This window comes from Rattus rattus, chromosome X (genome assembly GCF_011064425.1).
Source record: "Rattus rattus isolate New Zealand chromosome X, Rrattus_CSIRO_v1, whole genome shotgun sequence".
NCBI lineage: Eukaryota > Metazoa > Chordata > Mammalia > Rodentia > Muridae > Rattus > Rattus rattus.
The window spans coordinates 42,201,727-42,221,808 of NC_046172.1; the positions used below are offsets into that span (position 1 = coordinate 42,201,727).

The window sequence follows — 20,082 nt, forward strand, 5'->3', positions numbered from 1 at the left end:
AATAAAAACAGAGATATGAATATGCATCAGTAACAGATTATTGGGCTCCAATTTCTAAGTAAATCAACTATGCTCATAAAGCTAAAGTAATACCAAATATTTTCAAAACATATATGTCTTCATCCTACTTTGAAGGAAGTTTAAATTTATATCAAAGCTTAAAGCATATTCAAATGTCAACACTGGAAAAGAATAGGTCAAACAAAGAAGAGCAGTTTCACAAGAAACTGTAGGTAATGGAGAAAATAGATTTTCACAGCATTATTGATTTAAAAGACAAAGATTAGAATGATCAAAATATACTTCACAGAAAACTCGGAAATTCATCTCAAAGGCTTCAAGGCTCTGAACAGTTTATCTACTCCACATTTCTCCTCATTACAATCAACTTGAAGGAATATGAACTTTGCCCTTGGTGTGATCGCTTCATAATTGGATCTTGTAGAAATTCACACCTTGAAATGGCTGCATGATTTTCATCTTAGAAGTGTCGTGATCCTAAAAAAATGTATACTCTATTTTAAAGTAACTTTTAACTGAAAATGATCCTTACAGATAGTTTCTTGCCTGCATCCATTCTCTCCAAATACTGTCACCTGGCCCCAATAATTATCCTCCTCTGGTGCCTAACACCCTATTATGTAACTTCAAAAAAATAAAACTTGTATAAGCATAGGAAAATGGCAGTTTGAAGTATCTGCCACCTTACTCAAAGGGCACTCAAATCAATCTCTGGAAGCTTTTTTAAAAAATATGTTTCCTATGCTATAAAATGACAGGAAGTTTTGCTTCAATAAAGTTGCCACAGATTATGCTCCCCCATCCACAAAAAGTACATAATGTAGGATAAAATCATGAAGAAGTCAAGGGAAGATTATTCTCTTTTCTTTGTCATTTAGAAAATTCCACTTAGTTTTACCCTTAGTAGTCACCTGCTTATCTACAGAAGACATATTCCAAGACCCATAATATCATTCTAATACTACAGATACCTTAAGCTCTGTCAGCTTTTCTCCACCTTGACCAAGCACTCATCACATGTTATGTCTATTAAAATTTTTGTTGAAAGTGAGACAGTAAAGCTGGAATTATTTTCGTTTTTTAAAATATTTTTATTGCATATTTTATTTTTTTACATTCCAAATGTTATCTCCTTTCCTGGTTTCCCCTCCGGAAATGTCCCATCACATCCTCCCACCCTCTGCCTCCATGAGGGTGCTCCCCCACCCACCTACCCCCAACTTCCACCCCACTCCCTTCCCTGGCATTCCCCTACAATGGGGAAACAAGCCTTCACAGGACAAAGGGCCTCTCTTTCCACTGATGCCAGACAATGCTGTCCTCTGCTACATATACAACTGGAGTCATGGGTCCCCCCATGTATACTCTGGTTGGTGGTTTAGTCCCTAGGAGCTCTGGGGGGTCTGGTTGGTTGATATTGTTGTTCTTCCTATGGGGTTGCTTTTCAGTAAAAAAAAAAGTATTTTTCTTCACTTTGACAGGTTGAAATTGCTAGCATCACTACCTACAATCTTTAGAAAATGTTTAAGTCAATGGGTAGAAGGGTTATATGAGGATAAGTACTATAGTGTCAACAACGGATTTGATTATCAACACAGTTATAAAAAGACCACCATGGATGTAGCATGGACATGTGGGACAAAGGGGCTTACATGCTGTGAGTAGAGAATGATATTTGTCATGAATTCTGAACAGTGACTAATTGAAAAGTATGAATCATTTTGAAAATTTCCACTTAAAATTTTTATCATGACCATAGGTAACACAAACTATCTAAATTCAAACTATGGAGAAGTACTAACATATCTTCTCTTACTGCAAACTTCTCTATAAATTCTAATTTTCTTATTTCTAGTCAGAATATTTACATATAAAACTAGCATTGGCTATACATAAAATTAGAACAGTATCATTAAATTAACCACTGAAATGCTTACTCTGCTACCATAAATAAATGAAAAATATATAATTGCAATCAAATTCCTTTTGATCTTTAGATAGAGAATCCATACTATATTCTTTCTTGGAATAAAGCATAGGAGATGTGCAATTCTTACTTTTTATGCTACTTGTTTGTTCAGAATACAAAATACAAGGAAGATCTGAAACTTTATTATTAGGGTCATATTTGAAGTTATTTTATAATTGGAATAAAATTTAAAAATTTAGTAGTAATTTAAAAAGCCAAATATTTTGTTCAATACCTTCGCAAAAGTCTATATGAAGACAGTTACCTCGTTCTGTTTCTTTTTTTAAAATAAAAACAACCATGATTGCCATGGAAATTACTGATCAATTACTGAAGTTACTGATATGTAAAGTGATTCACACATAAGAGAAAATGTAATTCTCACTCCCGTAGTTACAAAGTAAAGATTATCCAGATGAAAGAGAAGAGAGATACAGATCAACCTTATCAAATATGAGAAAATGAGGTACATATTTAGAAAAAGAAAATAACTGAATGATTGATTCATGCAGTCATTTATTGTACTGTGTATTTGATCAAAATTACCATAGTTTCTTTTATTTTTGTTTGTGGCAATGACTACACTTTTCTTACTCTGTTTCTCTTAAAAATTTATATTGTAAATGTAAGAGTTTATAGCCTTTTTTATTCGAATGCCTAAGAGTGGAAAACTCTGAGCTGTGTCATTACTAAGTGTGTAATAAATAATAGACGGACGCAAATGCAGTCATAACATATTACCTTAAAAGGCAGTTAATACATATTTCTTGTGATATTTGGGTGGAATTAAGGGTTTTTTATATGTTAGGAAAGTACCCTATAACTGAGTTGCAGCCCAAACTTCCTTCTTCTCATTATTTATCTTAGTCTGAAGCCCAATATACATTTCATATCACGTATATTTATTTGATTAAAGATAAACAAGCTATATGATACCATGTTTTTCAAAGTCCCAAATACAAATATATAATTTGTATATTTCAGTTCAATTCACTGTAAAGTTTTCTGTGAAATGATAAATATTGAATTGTGAATGTGTACATATTTATACAAAAACACATAAGTAATTTTATAAATATATGTATAGACAGATATGTAAAACCTTTATGTTTATAATGATATATGTCTACTGCATCACTGAATTTGCAATGATTAACTACCACAGAAAAAGTAATAAACCCAAACTCTTCCATGGCTCTTTTTCAGTTTATTTCTCCTATAGGCTCTGACTTAAATCTAATGTAGCAGTTAATATGGAGTTTCAAATGTTAATAGAATGTATAAAAGAACAAAATAGGGGTTGGGGATTTAGCTCAGTGGTAGAGCGCTTTTGAAAAGCTTTGTATAAAGGCCCTGGGTTCAGGTCCCCAGCTCTGAAAAAAAAAAGAAAAAAAAAAAAGAATAAAATAACCATGTACCTAACATGACATTAGTATTGGATGCCCTAGCATTAAGAGTAAAAAGGACTTAAAACCTAAGATTTTATAACTTCAAGAAGTCATAAGAATTCAAACTCAAGGTGAAGCAGAAAACCCACATGGCAGGTACTAAGATTTAGGATATAATAACTCCTTTCAAAATTAAATTAGAAAACAGGAAATTGTTCCTATTTCCTGCTTATAGGACTTAGAGAATATTCCATGTTTGAAATTAGAAAAATAATTTGTCGTAAGGAGACCCTTGAGTGAAGCAAAGGAATTTATAACTAAAATTCACTATTAATAAAGACTAATTTTATTACCCTTTTCTGAACTCATTTAAACAGCACGATTCAATATTTTATAACATTTTGACAGAAAAATTCACAATGAATTGAACTGAAATATACGGATATGCCTTTGTATTTGTGATTTTGAAATATCTGGCTTCATATAAAGCTTATAATAAAAGTAAGAAGAATCACAGTTTTTCTGCGTATTTGGAACTTGTCATTTTCTTTATTTAAAAAGAGTCTAATTTTGTCATCATCATATTACTCACACAGACATATCTTTATACCTTCAGTGAAAATAATAGTGAATTTGGCTCCCACTAGCTAAGGAAATAAAATGGTGTGAGTGCAGAGCAGTGAACCACAGGGAAACAAGCTGTCTTACCGGAAACGAGTTTACTTTTTGAAAGAAAATTGAAGCACAAAATTTGAAAAATCTTTTTAACAGAGGAATAATAGTATTTTGTTTTTAAAGAATACAAACTATAGCTTCTGTGTATGTATGCTTGCATATTTTTGTTAGGTTGTTTTCATCAGATTATTGCAAGAAACGAACCCTAGATGAAAAGAATGTTAGTGTTTATTAAAAAGAAATACAAATCTTTGAATAATCAATCTTCTTACCTAAGATTCTCGTTATCACATAGAAATCTCACCAGATACTCACAGACATAAACTGAGTACAGTTCACTGTGTTGTCATTTTTCTGACAAAAGAAAAACACTGTCTATTTTTTAAAGTCTAGATTTATGTTAGGACAATTGCGTTTGATAAACAACCTTAGGCCAACCCACTAAACTATCTCTAACTCTCTTCAGTTGTTCAGCAGTGAAATGTGTTTCATAGATTTTTCTGTCAAGATCTTGGCTTTGTAACAAACTTAAAACACCATTTGGTTATGTTTTAATTTTAGTTTAAACATAAAATGTTATTTCAATATCCCTATTTTATTCAACCAATACTTGTACTGGAGAAATCTTTTGTCACCAAATTTTGGCTAAATGTATTAACAAAAACTATAAAAATGGTGATAGAACCATTTAATGAATGATTTCTCTACAAATATGAACAGAGTTTTAAAGTAATGACAATTTTCATTTTTACTAACAACAACACTTCAACACATAGAAGTAATTATTTCTTCCTTAAATATACATTGAACCCACAAAAACTGTCTAAGTTTTGGATAATAGAATTCTCTAGGTAATGGTATAAATATGTAGTTAAAAGCTATTACTTACTGACAGAAGCCTGGTATCCCTGTCCCCTGAGAGTCTCTGCAGACCCTGATCAATACAGAGGCAAATGCTCACAGCCAACCATTGAACTGAACACGGGGTCCCCAATGGAGAAGTTAGGGCAAGGACTGTAGGAGCTGAAGGGGTTTGCAGCACCATAGGAAGAACGACAATGTCAACCAAGCAGAATCCCCCAAAGCTCCCAAAGACTAAACCACCAACCAAATAGTACACATGCGGGGAGGGGGGGCATATGGCTACAGTTGGAAATATAGCAGAGGATTGCCTTAGCGGACAGCACTGGGAGGGGAGCCCCTTGGTCCTGGGGAGGCTCGATGATCCAGTGAAGGGGAATGTTAGGGCGCTGGGTGGGTGGGGGAGCACCGTCATAGAGACAGGGAGAGGAGGAAGGGGATAGAGGGGCTTGTGGAGGCTAAACTGGGAAGGGGAATAACATTTGTGTAATTGAATAAAATAACTAAGAAAAATGAAAAAAATAAAGATAAATCCAAAAACAGAAAGGGAATAATCCATGCTAAGGGAGATAAATGATTTTGAAGTGTATGGCGACCTAATTACCACTGGCTGCCTTTTCCACAGGACCTGGGTTTGATTCCCAGCATCGAAATGGAGGTTCACAATCATTTGTTTAAAGATACAAGTTTCTGAGGAAAAAAAAATGAATCTTGAGTGGTTATCCTGTTCTTCAGGTTGGACAATTTGTTTCAAACCTAAACTAGAAGACCTAATAAAAATCTAAAGTACCTTTGGCAATTCAACTCTTTATTGGACATGAGTGATGTAGTTTAGATTTATTCATGAATTGCCTTGAAAACCAGGTCAAAATGACTTTGAAAGACTATTATTAACAAAGTTTCAAATATCAGCACCATAAAAGACAGATAAATCACATATATCTCATTTATTGATTACAACCTTAGTTTTTATTTTTTGACCTTTCTCTCTAAGTTTTTTGTGTATTCCTCATTTCTTTGTCTTTTTCCACATTCTTTCCTTCCCTCCTTCCATTTATTTTTGCTCCTTTAAACTTTTCTTTCATTTGCTGTCTTGTCCCTTGTACTCTGTCATATTGAATAATAAGTTATAGGAAAATTATCTATGCATATATTCCTTTTAATCTACAGTCATACAAGAAAGAAAGTATTATTAATTATTCTTAGAAGAATTTTTCTTCCAACCAATTGTACTTAGACATGTGTTAAAAAGAATACAATTTTCAAGCAGATTTTTTATGATACTTCACATTAAAACTAATGTATGTTAATCTATTTTGAACATTTAAGAAATAAATTTGTGTTTTCATTAATTCTCTTAACATCTTAATTGCATATAATGGTCTATTTCTCTGAAACATAATAGACTATTTCTTAGGTCTGAAATATTATCAGTAGAAGGTTTATTGAATTCTTCAAGCGGTCACATTTTCTTTTTAATAATAGAGTTTTTAACTTTCATCTTCATTTCCTTAACATAATTCACTTAGTAAAATTATTTGTATTTCAAAACTCTAGCTATCCCTCATTTCTAAAGATAAGAATTTAATTTAAAAACTTACGATAAGGAGGAAAAAACCCTTTGTATAAAATACATAATTTTAAAGCTTAATGTCTAAAGCTACTAAATGCTTGCTCATTCAAACTTTATATTCTTATAGCATTTCTGAGGCCAATACATGACCCTTGAATTATTAAGTTACTATCTGAATCTCAAATTTAATACAAATTTCTCTTTAGGCCATGATATACCTTGTTACACCACTGTATCTAACTTCTGTTGCTTTGCAGTTACAAATCATAACCTAACTCCAAATTTCCTTGTTAAAAATGGAACTTCCTTACAACATTCCATCCACAGTGTCCACCAATCAATTCACACTTATCAAGAACAAAATCACTGAATTACAGTGAATTTGTAGATGGATTAATGATGTATAAGTTATCTTACATGCCAATAGTTCATAGTTGAGGTAGTTAGTAACTTTGTTTATGTAATGAGAGCTATGTCCCAGTAAGCTATATTTGCTCTGTCCTTTGACTTGTTCTAGACTTACAGTGGACATTGATTATTATGGGTTGTTCAGCATCTTTGTCTTTGTCTACTGTCAATAGATCCCAATTCTCTCAGTACAAATAATCTCAGGCTAAATTTTAAGAACTTTGGACCTTTAAGGTTCTATGCAAGTGACTGGTCTGGCTCACTTAACTCTTAGACCATCTCTTTGGCTGTAGCTTCTTCAGTCACAAAGGATGGACAACAGTGTATCAAAAAGACTTAGGCAGTTCCTGCTAGCCATGTGTTCAGGAATGTTAATGTTGTTCTCTTTTCCTCCTCCCTGCTTCCTTGCCTTGATGCTAATGCTCATTATTTCATTGAACTGCACAAATTTCTGTTGTTTGCGTCCAACAAGCCCCCAACAGACAACTAACAAGTACGTTTCTGAAATTATTTTTCTATCTAAAATCCTTCAGGAACAATCCATGTCTAAGGGCCCTCAGAAGAATCCCCTATTTTGTAGGGACTCACTTGTTCAGCCTCTACTCTTCTCTATTCAATATATAATTTTTTACCCATACAACTTTCAGTGACATAAATCACCAAATTCTTCAACAAGCAGGCGTTCACTTATCTTCATATAAAGGAAATAATTCATTCCCTCTGTGCTGTCCTCATTCAAGCTAGATTGATTTTAAACTTCTTCTTTGATGTTTGGCTTAACTTCTTCAAGAACTCATTCCAAATTGTGTTCCATTACTAAGTCCTAAGATTATCACCCAAACAAATCCGGAAAGTACAAACCATGTTTCCACGGTCAGACTCTAATTTGAACTCAAGTGTGCTTAAATCCCATCACTGTATTTATTCTTCTTTGATCTTTTTATCTTTCTTCAACTGTGTTTCTTCATTTTTCTTGAATTATTATAAATATTTAAATGCTATGCAAGACATATTTAGAATCAGTGACTGGCCTTGTTTGTGTGATTAAAATATGTTGTAGCTTCTTATTCTAAAATTTACATCCAGGTGGTTAGAATGGAATCAGAACCCTTAGGCTCATTTATTTGAATGCTTGGTTTCTAGTTGGTAGACTGATTGGAAAGCTTAGGAGATGTGGCATTGTTAGAGAAAGTGTGTCACTGGAAATGGGCATTGGAACCCAGTTTCTCTTTGTGGTCCCCACCTATGGATCAAGATAGGAAAGTCACAGCTACTGCTCCAGCTCCATGCCAGTGTACTTTCCACCAAGATGATAATGCATGAACTCTTTGAAACTGTAAGTAGTCCCCGAATTAAATGATTTCTTTTATAAGAGTTGACTTAGTCATGGTGTCTCTTCACTGCAGCAGAAAAGTAACTAAGACTGTATCCCTACACTATTATTTTTTCCCACGCAAACTTTTAAATGTGTATTTTTCTATATATCATGAGTACTCGTGATAACAGTTCAATAAAAGCATATTAAAGTAATATATAAACAAATGTCTACAGAGTATTACATTTAAAATGTTTAATTTAATATCATTTCATTTCTCACAATTAAATATTAAAGATGGGTATGTGTGATGGTTTGTATATGCTTGGCCGAGGGAGTGGCACTACTGGGATGTGTGTCCTTGATAGTATAGGTGTGTAACTGTGGGCATGGGTTTAAGACCTTCATGCTAGCTGCCTGGAAATCAATTTTCCACTAGCAGCCTTCAGATGATGATGTAGAATTCTTAGCTTCACCTGCAAAAATTAGTGGTGATTAAGAAGAGACCACCAGCATCACTTAGGTGAAGTCTTCTGGGAAGTGTTTTCTGAAAGCTGTCTTTCAGAGATAGCCAAGATTGTACCTCTTGCGGTAGTAGTACTGGGTGTAAGAGTCACCCAGGAAGTATGGTTTTGAAAAGATGAAGAGGTCATGAAGAACAGCTAAGGCTTGGTACTGTGAGAGGCCATGGAAAGCAATTGGTGAAAGTGTAGCCTCAGTTGCAGATGATGGCCCAGAACTAAAGGAGTCGTGCAAAGGATTTGAGGCTTCACACCATGAAGGGAGCCTATGAGAGAGGCTATTGGTAAAACCTAGTTGCAAAGGAAGACCCCACTGTGTTGGAGATGCTAGTACCATGAGATGATCACTGAGAATAACAGCAGCAGCAGTGGAGTGGATCGACCTGAGCTTAGAGTGCTACAGAGGGCAGAGCTGGAGAAGTGATGCCAGCCCCTTGGAGGAGCCCAGAAGATCATGTGTGCTTGGAGACTCAAATATGTTAAAGATGCCAGAGCCGTGGGATACTTGTCAAAGAAAGCTGTGAACAGCCTGGGAGTAAGAAGTTTGTTGCAGTCAACAAAGATGAAAAGTAGTGGAGATATGAAGACGACTTTCTCATCAGACATGGTTATGTTGGGAGCTTGTCCAGCTGGTTTTCTGTCTTACTTTGGGGATTACAGTTAAGGGATTGGATGGATCTCAGAAGAGACTTTCTGAACTTTGGACTTTTGACAATTTCGAGACTGCACTATAACTATGAGGACTTTGGAGCTGGACTAAATGTAAATTTTGTTGAGGCTATAGTTAGATATGGCCCCCATGGATTTATGTGTTTGAACAAGGCTATGAGAGCCAGAGAGTGGAATGTGATAGTTTGTATATGCTTGGCCCAGGGAGTGGCACTTTTGGGATGTGTGGCCTTGTTGGAATAGGACTGTCACTGTGGGAATGGGCTTAAGACCTTCCCCATAGCTGCCTGGAAGTCAGTCTTCCACCAGCAACCTTCTGATGAAGAAGTAGAACTCTCAGCTCCACTTGCACCATGCCTACCTGGATGCTGCCATGCTCCTGCCTTAATGATTATGAACTGAGCCTCTGAACCTGTAATCCAGCCCCAAATATATGTTGTCCTTTATAAGACTTGCCTTGGTCATGGTGTCTGTTCACAGTAGTAAAACCCTAAAAAAGTATGTTTGTTTTAAAAATTATATATGACCATTTGTTTCTTATAAAATCAAACCAGAATGTACATCTTATTGTCCTCTCTCTCCCTTCTCTCTCTTTGTATAGATATGTTCTTTCTCTCTTCCCTCCTATCTCTTTGTATGCATATGGCCTCTCTATTTCTCTTTCTCCTTCCTCCCTCCCCCACCATGTCTCTCTCTCTCTCTCTCTCTCTCTCTCTCTCTCTCTCTCTCTCTCTCTCTCTCTCGTGTGTGTGTGTGTGTGTGTGTGTGTGTGTGTATGCATGGGCATGTGTATATAGAAAGACAAATGGATAGATGCAAATACACATATGATTTAGAGGCATTTATTGACTAAAATGTAACTGAACCTATAAAAAGGCAAGAGTTGAAAATTGCTTTTTAATATAAGAGATAGAAGAAGAAAAGACATTTACTTTCTATCATGAGAAAGTTAATATAGACAGTTGTCCTTAATGTAACCCCCCACACACACTTCTTTTCTGGGAGAAAAAAATCTCTTACAGAAACAGAAGTCCACCATATCAGCTAAATTGGCTGGCTGTAAAGGCCTAGAGATCTTGGCTCTGGTCTTCAGTGTTCGTATTATAGATGTGCACTATCATGGTTGACTTTTAAAATGTGGTCCTGAGAATGCAAATCCAGGTCCTCATACTTGCCCAGAAAGTAGTTTACCAAGAGAGCTATTTTCCTAGAGCATTTATTATATATTAATATACATATTAATGTATTTTATAAATAATGGTTTTGTGACCATAAGCATTGTTCCTGAGCAATAAATTAATTTATTTATAAATTAAGTCTGGAACTATATTTATATATCTTTTTGAATACTGAGTTCAGAGATCTTTCTGTAAAAGACTAATCTGCAGAACTCTGAATACCACTTTTATGTTGATGTCTTCTCAAAATGTTGGGTTCACAAACCTATCACAAATGACTAGACTATCTTTTGTCCATGACCACAACAAAACAGATTTTTGTGTGAAACTATAGTGTCAGGAACATGATTCAAATACTATGAGTATGTAGCTTTCTAGGGATCGTCATGGAACCTATATCAATTTCTAATGTTGTTGAGTATGCACAGTAAGCAATGTAAGGAAGAAAGAACTTAATACAGCAGATTATACAATTCTCATAGTAACCTATAAGGTTCATAGTGAAGTCTACATCCTACAGATAGGCAGTCTGAAATTTAGTAAGGTAGACTAATTCATCCAAGATTTTACAGCTTCGAGACTAAAGTCAATGATCCAAAGCCGGTACTTTAAGAATTATAACATTCTGCCTCCTCTAGTAAATTATATTCCTAGAAGTGCTCTTATGATGCTATGAGTGTTGATAAGCTGATATTTCTGCATCATCCCAGTGCAAATGTAAAATGATCAGCAAAGTCCATGATTGAGACTATGTATACAAATACATTACTAAATGCCGAGTACAGTTATAGTTATTACTACAGATGATATACATAGCTATGAGGACTAGAGGTTTAAGATTCATGTGAGAATCAGAACACTTCTTCTAGTATTTAGTAGATTGATGGGACATCTATGAGTCCCAGCTGCTTTTCCTAAAATATAAATGTAGCTAAATACATGATATAAAAAAGTATAGAAAAATTTATAGTATACTATTTAATTCTTTTTATAAACAGATATCTCTCAAATACAGTAAATGTGAATGGATGGGTCTTCTGTGTCTTTGCAGTCACAAAGATTAGGAGAGTGAGTGACTTGTCCATGGTCATGTCAGTTGTAATTAATTACAAAGGCGTTGGGGATTTAGCTCAGTGGTAGAGCACTTGCCTAGCAAGCACAAGGCCCTGGGTTCGGTCCCCAGCTCCGAAAAAAAGAAAAAAAAATTACAAAGGCTCTCTACATTTGGTTCTTAAGACTTCAAGATACTCTCTACAAATTGTATTGTTATAGATCTGGTCTTTTACACAATAGAAGATGGCTTTGAACTCATATCTTCCTGTGATCACTACCTACCACATCAGCTTCAATTCTATTTGTTTTTCAATCATCAAATTCATTCTATCACTACTGGATTGTCATAGGACCCCTAGCTCTGACTTGTTTATTCCTTGACTTTCAAAATCAAGAAAGAAAAGAAAGTAAAGAAAAGAAAATTCTGTAACATTCAAGCACATTTTGGTAGTTTGACTAGGAATGCCTACCATAGGCTCATGTGCTTGAATGCTAGGCATATAGGGACTGGCACTATTTGGAGTTGTGGCCTTGTTGGAAGAACTGTGCCACTGTTGGGGAGGACTTTGTGATCTTGTATGCTCAAGCCACATCTAGAGTGGCAATCTTCTTCCACTGCTTGCAAATCAGGATGTCGAACTCTCAGATTCAAGTCTGCCTGCACAATGTTATACTTCCAACCATGATAATAATGGACTGAACCTCTGAACTGTAAGCCAGTCCTAATTAGATGTTTTCCTTTATAAGCGTTACCATGGTCATAGTGTCTCTTCACAGTAATAAAACCCTAAGAAAAAGGTTCAGTATAATTTACTGTTTCTTTAGATACTCTTCAATGTTTTTACAAATGAAATGACTACCATGTATAAAACTTTCAAAATTAGTTTTCTTATGCATAGAGAAATAGAAAAGCAAACAAACAGAAACTCCCACATAGTATAATTGTAGCATCTAGGTAAAACACATTTATAGCAATAAAATCTTGAATTTCTAGTGGATCAGATAATTTCAAAAAATAGATTTCAATAAGAGTGAGAAATGATGTGTATTATTAAAATGTGTTTATTTGAGTATTGTGAGGGATAAAACCCAATATTGAGATCAGGCTATTTAAAACAAGTAACATTTTGCTACTTGTCTTATTCCTAACTCTCAATTATCCTTATCACTTGAGGCGGAAAACTGGCACAGGCAAATCAGAAGAGTAGATAATAAACAAATATCAGATTATTATCTTTGTCTTTGTAATATGTTATGGCTGCATAGTGCCAAAACAAACAGTGTCAATGAAATTAGCTCAATTGAGCTAATTATTTTGCAATTTCAAACACAATTTAAAAAACCAGTTATTTACTAAATTTAACTGAGTCACTTATTCTTGAAAGTTTTATGTGCTTCACCCTAACTATTCATCCCTTTTATATTATGATTACTTCAGATAGTAATATCAATTATGCCTTTGATTTTATTTAGGTTGAATAGAGTAGCACAGGTAGTATGTTTGTTAACAGAGAAAAGGAAGCCTAAAAATTGTTAGTAAGTCATAAATGAGAGGAAAATGGCAAGTGAAAATATTCCTTGTAAAGAAAAATTTCTGACGGACTGAATATTACTGTTTTATCCATACCTTCTGTTTGATGATCATTTCGTTGATGTCTTCCAGATCACCCACCATCACCCTCTGTGATTTTATAACTCGATCAAGCAGAGACAGCCAGTCTGTAAGTTCTGTCCAAGCTCGGTTGAAGTCTGCCAGTGCAGGTACCTCCAACAGCAAAGAAGATGGCATTTCTAGTTTGGAGATGACAGTTTCCTTGGTATCCACAGGTTGTGTCACTAGAGTGACAGTCTGACTAGCAGCTAGTGTTTTTGAAAGAAAGAAGAAAAGAAAAAAAAAGAAATATGAGAAATACAAGCAAAAGAACCATTTTTAGGAACAATAAATGAGTATTAATTGAGAAGCAACAGTTTGAGATTAAGGTTTATGACAAAGTATTTAACAATGTGTATACTTGATAAGTCAGTACACCATAGAAAATTCAAACAACTTTAATAATCTTTAAAGATATTTAATCTTATCTTCATACCTTAACCAATAATTTAAATAGTTTTTAGTAAAAATCATATAGATTGTGAAGTTTATAAACACAGATATTTGGTCATTCCTAGGTAAGATTTGTCTATATATTATCCACACAAGGATTAAAAGGAAAAACTACAGATTGTATAATGTCATATTTGTGACCTCTGATTTTCTTTAATAAGAATTTATGTAATAGAAAGATTCTCTCTGTATCTTACAGTGGAAACACTTCACATTTTTTCTTCTCTTTTGCCAATAAAGTATGCAGTAGTGAAAAAAAAAGCAAAGCATGTTATTTGTGAAAACTGAGAAGTAGTTAATCTTTACTTTTGTATCTGAAACACAATTTCAAGGTCATTAAATCCTAAATTAAAGTTAATAGTGTTGAATACTTTAATGAGTAAGATATGAAGTCTTGGGGTGAGGCACATGAGTAAGAATCCTGCTGTCTGCCTTAGGAACTCTGAGACCTTGCTTAAGTTATTCAACCTCTCTAAGCTTCAGCTTTTCTTCCCAGCAAAGGAAGAAAAGTAACAGTAAATGTCACAGGGAAAGTTGTGTAGACTCAATGATAATGCAAGCAACGCACAAAGATATGCCACAGAATTATTACTGTTGAGGTTGTTGTCATGAGTATGGTTATCATCATCATTGTCATCATCACAATATTAGGAAAGTGCTAATATCTAGTCATTAATGTTAAGTATTACTATTTTATAAAAACTTGGTTGATTATAAATTACTTTTTAAAATATGTTGACAAGTGTGAGAATATTGAAAACGTGGAAATTTGGGAGAAACTTGGTCTGTAGTCCGTGTTCTGCTCTCTGTGGACTGAAATGTGCCCAGCTGAATTTGCTGGTACGAAATAAAGTCTAGAAACAACACACAGGGGTGTGATCAGAAGTCAGTGACAAAAGGAAGCAACAGTTAATCTGCTTTATAGACAAGAGTGACAGCAGCATTACAACTAGGAGGCTAGCATCAGTGAAACCCTGGACTATGTGGCCCAGTAGGGAAGCACTCTGGAAAAGCTAAAAAGGGCATCTCAGTGAAAGAGTTTACTGTAGATCATTAGGCACACTCGAAAACATGGACAACATTGACACTTCCCATTTCCTCGCCTCCAACTTCTGTCCTCCCCTCAATCCTCAATCATTTTTCCTTTCCAATGTTAACTCAGAGTTCATCTGTGCCATCTGTATATGTACGAGTGTAGGATGATTTACTAAAATATGTGTATACCATTAGGAGTCATACCTGAAGAAATCTCTCTCTTTCCCATCTCTCTCTGCTCCCCCTCTCCCTCTTACTCTTTTTGCAGCTATTAATTGTCCGTAGCTTTTCTATTCAGAGTGATCACCACCCCACTCCATATAAGTTCCTCAAAGGGTAAATGTAGAGTATGTATAACTTTTTTGCTATTTAGATTACTTCTTAAAAATATTTACTGTATTTTAATTATGCATATGCTACATGACTTCTAAATCTGCTACTGCAAAGGAAAGTACAAAGAAAACTATCCACATACCATATAAAGTAACTGTTGAAAAATAATAGAATTTGGTTTATTGTGTATTATAACATTAACCCCTATGTCAATTCCATAAGTCAGTAATTGTAGCTTGATGTCTATATGCAGGTGAGGGCTGGCACAAGTTAAGGCGAGATCTGTAATTGGACAGTAAAAATTAAGGCGGGGACAAAGTTTTTGTAAGGCAGGGGAGAGGAGGTAAAGGGAAGAGGAACCAAGATGGAGGCAGAGAAGGACGACCCAGATCCGTGTGGCCTTAAATGGCCACAGGCAGTTATGAATATGTCATAAAGGATATATTTTTATAGGTCAATTTATCTTATTTAGGTGGAGAGTTTATATCATTATTCAATTGGCTCTGAGTTTATTGTGTGGATGTATTGTGGACTGAGAATTTAACATATAAACCTGATTGCTAAATTATAAACTTTTTGAGTATTAATTTTAATGGATTGCTGGGAGCGTACACCATAAATATTAGGGGCTAGATGCTGGGCATATAAACGAAGCAGTGGCAGAGAGCTACAAGAGGGTAGCTGCTGCTGGGACAGGGGGTGATTGCTGGGAGTGTGGAGAGAGTCCGTGGCAGGGAGCTGTGATAGAGCAGCTGTTGCTGGGATCTTGATTTTCCGGGTTGCTGGGACCAGAGAGTTACCGGCTGGCAGAGAGACAGCTGGGAGAGGGCAGCTAGCAGTGGGGTCGGAGAGACCCTCTAGGCCAGAGAGTGGCTGGGGTAGCATGGCACGGTGCCCTAGAACCAGCTGCCTCTGAGGTGAATGTACCCGCTAATGCCATGTGGCCCTATGGTGCTGGCTAGCGAGGGTATTTTTAATATTAACCACAATAATTAATGTCTTCAGTTTAGAAACAATAGAAGAGTATCTTACCTCATCATGCCTAGAATAATAGAGATTACCTATCCAATGCTGTGTTCTAATACATGGTCAGGGCATTTGTATATAATAAAGGTGTATTATCATAGTCACGGTGTAGGTGCAACTCGAGAGGGTTTAAACGACTCACCTAAGATTATAAGCTAAGATGTGGAAGAATAAGTGTTTAACTCCCACAGTCTAGAGTTCAAATGTATCTGTTAATGTGATTTCTGAACTAAGATGGTTTTGATTTTCTAGCTTTTTTTTTTTTCTCCTTTGATTATACAAGTGGGGAGGGGCAGCAGCTGAACTGATTAGCTTTATTTTCTCTTATTTGTATTTGACCCTCCATTGCCGACTCCAAATACTGGCTCTGTCTCCATTTTTTATTCTTTTGAAACTAGCTCAAAGGAGAGCCCGTGAGATATCTCAGTGACTAAAGGCACATCCCACTGAGACTCATTACCTCTGTTTGATCCCTGGAACCAACATGGTTGAAGGAGAAAACCTATCCTCACGAGCTGTCCACATCCATTGGTACCCTTCCCAGTGCTTATTGCTTCTACAGTAGCATCCTGTTCTGAAATCTACACTTTGAAGCTAACCTGGCACGGCAGCCTCAGATCCCACCTTCATTATGCTTGTGTTGCTCTAATCCTGAGTCTGTATCGTCCAATTAACACAGGTCATTAGACACTGTTGTGTCTGTCCACATGCTCTGTTCTTCTCTTAAACCTTTTCTTTCCCATTTCCACACAAGGCTTCATTGCTTCTTCAAATATCAAGTGTAATGTGTTTTGTTTGGGAAAATCGGGATAAATAATCAACAAAAAAAACTATCTCCATAAGGCACTCTTGGATCATAAACATCTTGAACCACCTAATATTTTCTTACTTGAGCAATCCTAATTGCAACAAAAAATGTCACCAATGTACTATTATAGTCTTCATGTTGTGTAGTCAATTTTGCCAAATTGGAAGTAGACCCATCTACTTTACAGCATGTACATGTGCTACATTGGCATGAGCTATTCATTTGTTGGTGGACATCTAGGCTATTTCCAATTCCTGACTATATGAACGCAGATGAGCATGTATCTCTCTAATAAGATGCGGTGTCCTTTCAAGATATGCTGGATCTTGTGATAGATTAATTTATTGTTTTTTGAGGAAGGGAACTCTACACTGATTTCTGTAGTGGCAGTGCAAGCTTTCAATCCAACTAGTAATAAATAAATTGCTCCCGCATCAGAGAAGCAAGATGGTAATTAATACAGAGACCCATAACTGGGCAATGCATAGAAAAGAAGTAAGGATTTCGAAACACTCAGTCTCAAATGGAATGCTTACACCATACCTCTCCCTTTAAGGGTCAAGGATCTATGTGGAAGAGGAGGTAGAAAGAATTTGAGAGTCGTAGGTATGTCTCCTGAAAGGCTCTTCTAGAGCCTGACAAATACAGAGATGAATGCTCATAGCCAACCATTGGACTGAACACAGGGGCCCCAATGGGAGAGTTAGAGAAAGGACTTAAGGAGCTGAAGGGGTCTGCAACACCACAGGAAGAACAATATCAATCAACCAGACCCACCAGAGTTCCCAGGGACTAACCCACTAACCAATGAGTATACATGAAAGTACCATGGCTCTAGCTACATATGTAGCAGAGGATGTCATTGTTGGGCCTCCATTCGAGAAGAGGCCTTTGGTCCTGTGAAAGCTCGATGCCCCAGTGTAAGGGAATGACAGGGCAGGTAGGTGGGAGGGAGTGGGTAGGTAGGTGGGTGGTTGGATGGGTGGGTGGGTGAGTATTCTCTTAGAAGCAGGGGGGGGATGGGATACCAGATTTGGAGGGGAAACTGGCAAAGGGGATAACATTTAAAATGTAATAAAAGAAAATATCCAATAAAAAAAGAGATGCAAATAAATAAAATATCCAATTAAAAAAAGTTGTAGGTAGTATGTGACTCCAAGGAAACAGAGTTTTCCAGGCATAGTGGGAGAGGAACATATAAGATATCACAGTAACTGTGTTAGTGTACTTAAGATCTGCAAAACTTAAGCAAGACAAAATACCAGCACAGAGAAGAAGTGAGCACAAAGTCCCACACCTAACCAAGAAGCTATTTGCAACTGATACATGTTAGAAGAGAAAAAAATCAGTTTTCTTCAATGTAATGACATTAGATACATAAAGCACTCTTTAGGGCAGTCCTTCTGCACAGGAGTGATTAGACAATGCAACACAGACTCCATGTTTTTTGTGTACCTTTTTTTCTGATTTTGTTTTGTTTTGTTAGTTTGTTTTAAAGAGCGTAAGAACATAAAGTTATTTGGTTAAGGTGGAGTAGCGGACCTGGAAGGAGTTGAGGGAGAGGAAAAATGTAGTATGAAATTCTCAAAATAAAACTTTTTTAAAAACAAAAATAACAGCAGATTATTTATTTTAGGCTTTAACAATATACATTTGTCATTTGTATATAAACACAGTATTTTCTTTTATCTATTGACCATCAATAGTTATTAGGTTGGTTCCATTTTTAGACTATTCTTACTAGTACTGTATTGAACACAGCACTAAAATTGGCTCTGTGCCACAGTAACTTAATTAAGCTTTCTTTCCATATTAACATCTTGGTTAATCATGTTATTCTATTTTTCACTTTGCACGTGCATGTGGTGAGGCAGACCTATGAACAGGTAAAGGCCTGATGTCAATGCATGTTGGGTGTCTTCTTTCACTTCTCTTTTGGCTATATTAGTTGACTAGCAAGCCTCAGGGATCTTCCTCTGTCTATATCCTTAACAATGGGATTTAAAGAACACAATAGGTGTCTGGCTTCTCTAGGTGACAGGGATCTGAACTCAGGTCCTGATACTTTCAGAACAAGCACTTTTCTGCTAAGACCACTCTCTTGCCTACTTTTATGTTTTTTTTTTCCAGGAAATTCTCTATTATTTTCTATAATGATTATACAAGCTTGACTTCTCGCCAAGAGTGTGCATGTGTTCTTGATAATGATTGTTTTTTATTATTTTGTATTGTTCATGAAATAAATCATAGCCATTCCAACAGAACAGAGGGAGAGTTTCATAGAGATTTCATATATATTAGATGATAAGGGTCCAAATTCTTTTTCATATGGAAATCCAGTTTATCTATGTAATTAGAGAGAATTAGAAAGAATATTCTTTCTCCATTGTTTTGTATGTGTCCAAGGGTTATTTCATAGTGACCGAGAAATTGAGGAGCTTACAAACATTGGGTTAAAAAGAGTAACTAGAGCATTAAGAAGGACTGAGTTAGTATTCACACACTTCATCAGTGCTAATTTCATTTGGATTTCTATTATTTGAAGTATTTTAACTTTCTTAAAATGACTTGCTTCTAGGTTATATCTATAAGTATATAAATAAATATAAATATAAATAAAATTTGCAAAATTTTCTAAAAATCAAAGTTTGGGGACATCATAACTGTTATATATTCCTCAGACTTCTGGAATGTGAGATTATAGGCATGCACAGCCACAATCAGCATTTCTATATGATTTTTAAAGGGAAAAAGAATAGTGATCCTTTCCCCACTTCTACCTTACTGAAACATTTAAATCACTTCAGTAAGTGAAGTGTAGAGTGATCAGTTATGCTTGGAAGGTGGGGCAACTCATTTTGTAGTCTGAACAAGGGATCCCTGCCTTGAAAGGTTAGGCAGAGTTCTTCTGGTGATGGTAGGGGGTGGTGCCATTCCTTATACACACACTGTAAGTGATACTTTCTTGAGAGTACTTTAATATGTAAGGGCAATTTGATAAGGAGTTAGAGTATGTCAATTACTGCAGGAAATTTCCAAGAGGATTTTTTGAATAATCCTTATTCTTGTTTTAAAAGATTTATTTATTTATTTTATGTGTAGGAGCACACCGTTTCTGACAAACCTGAAGAAGGCATTCGTCCCA

The 20,082-nt window shown here is 35.6% G+C and overlaps 1 protein-coding gene across 1 annotated transcript in view; it reads right to left on the reverse strand.

Moving 5' to 3' along the window:
• Window positions 1-20,082, reverse strand: part of LOC116887851 (dystrophin-like) — a 232,215-nt gene that overhangs the window by 79,564 nt on the left and 132,569 nt on the right. The window contains exon 7 of the mRNA XM_032889355.1: window positions 13,259-13,491. Coding sequence (XP_032745246.1) covers window positions 13,259-13,491 — 233 coding nt within the window. The remainder of the gene's footprint in view (window positions 1-13,258; window positions 13,492-20,082) is intronic.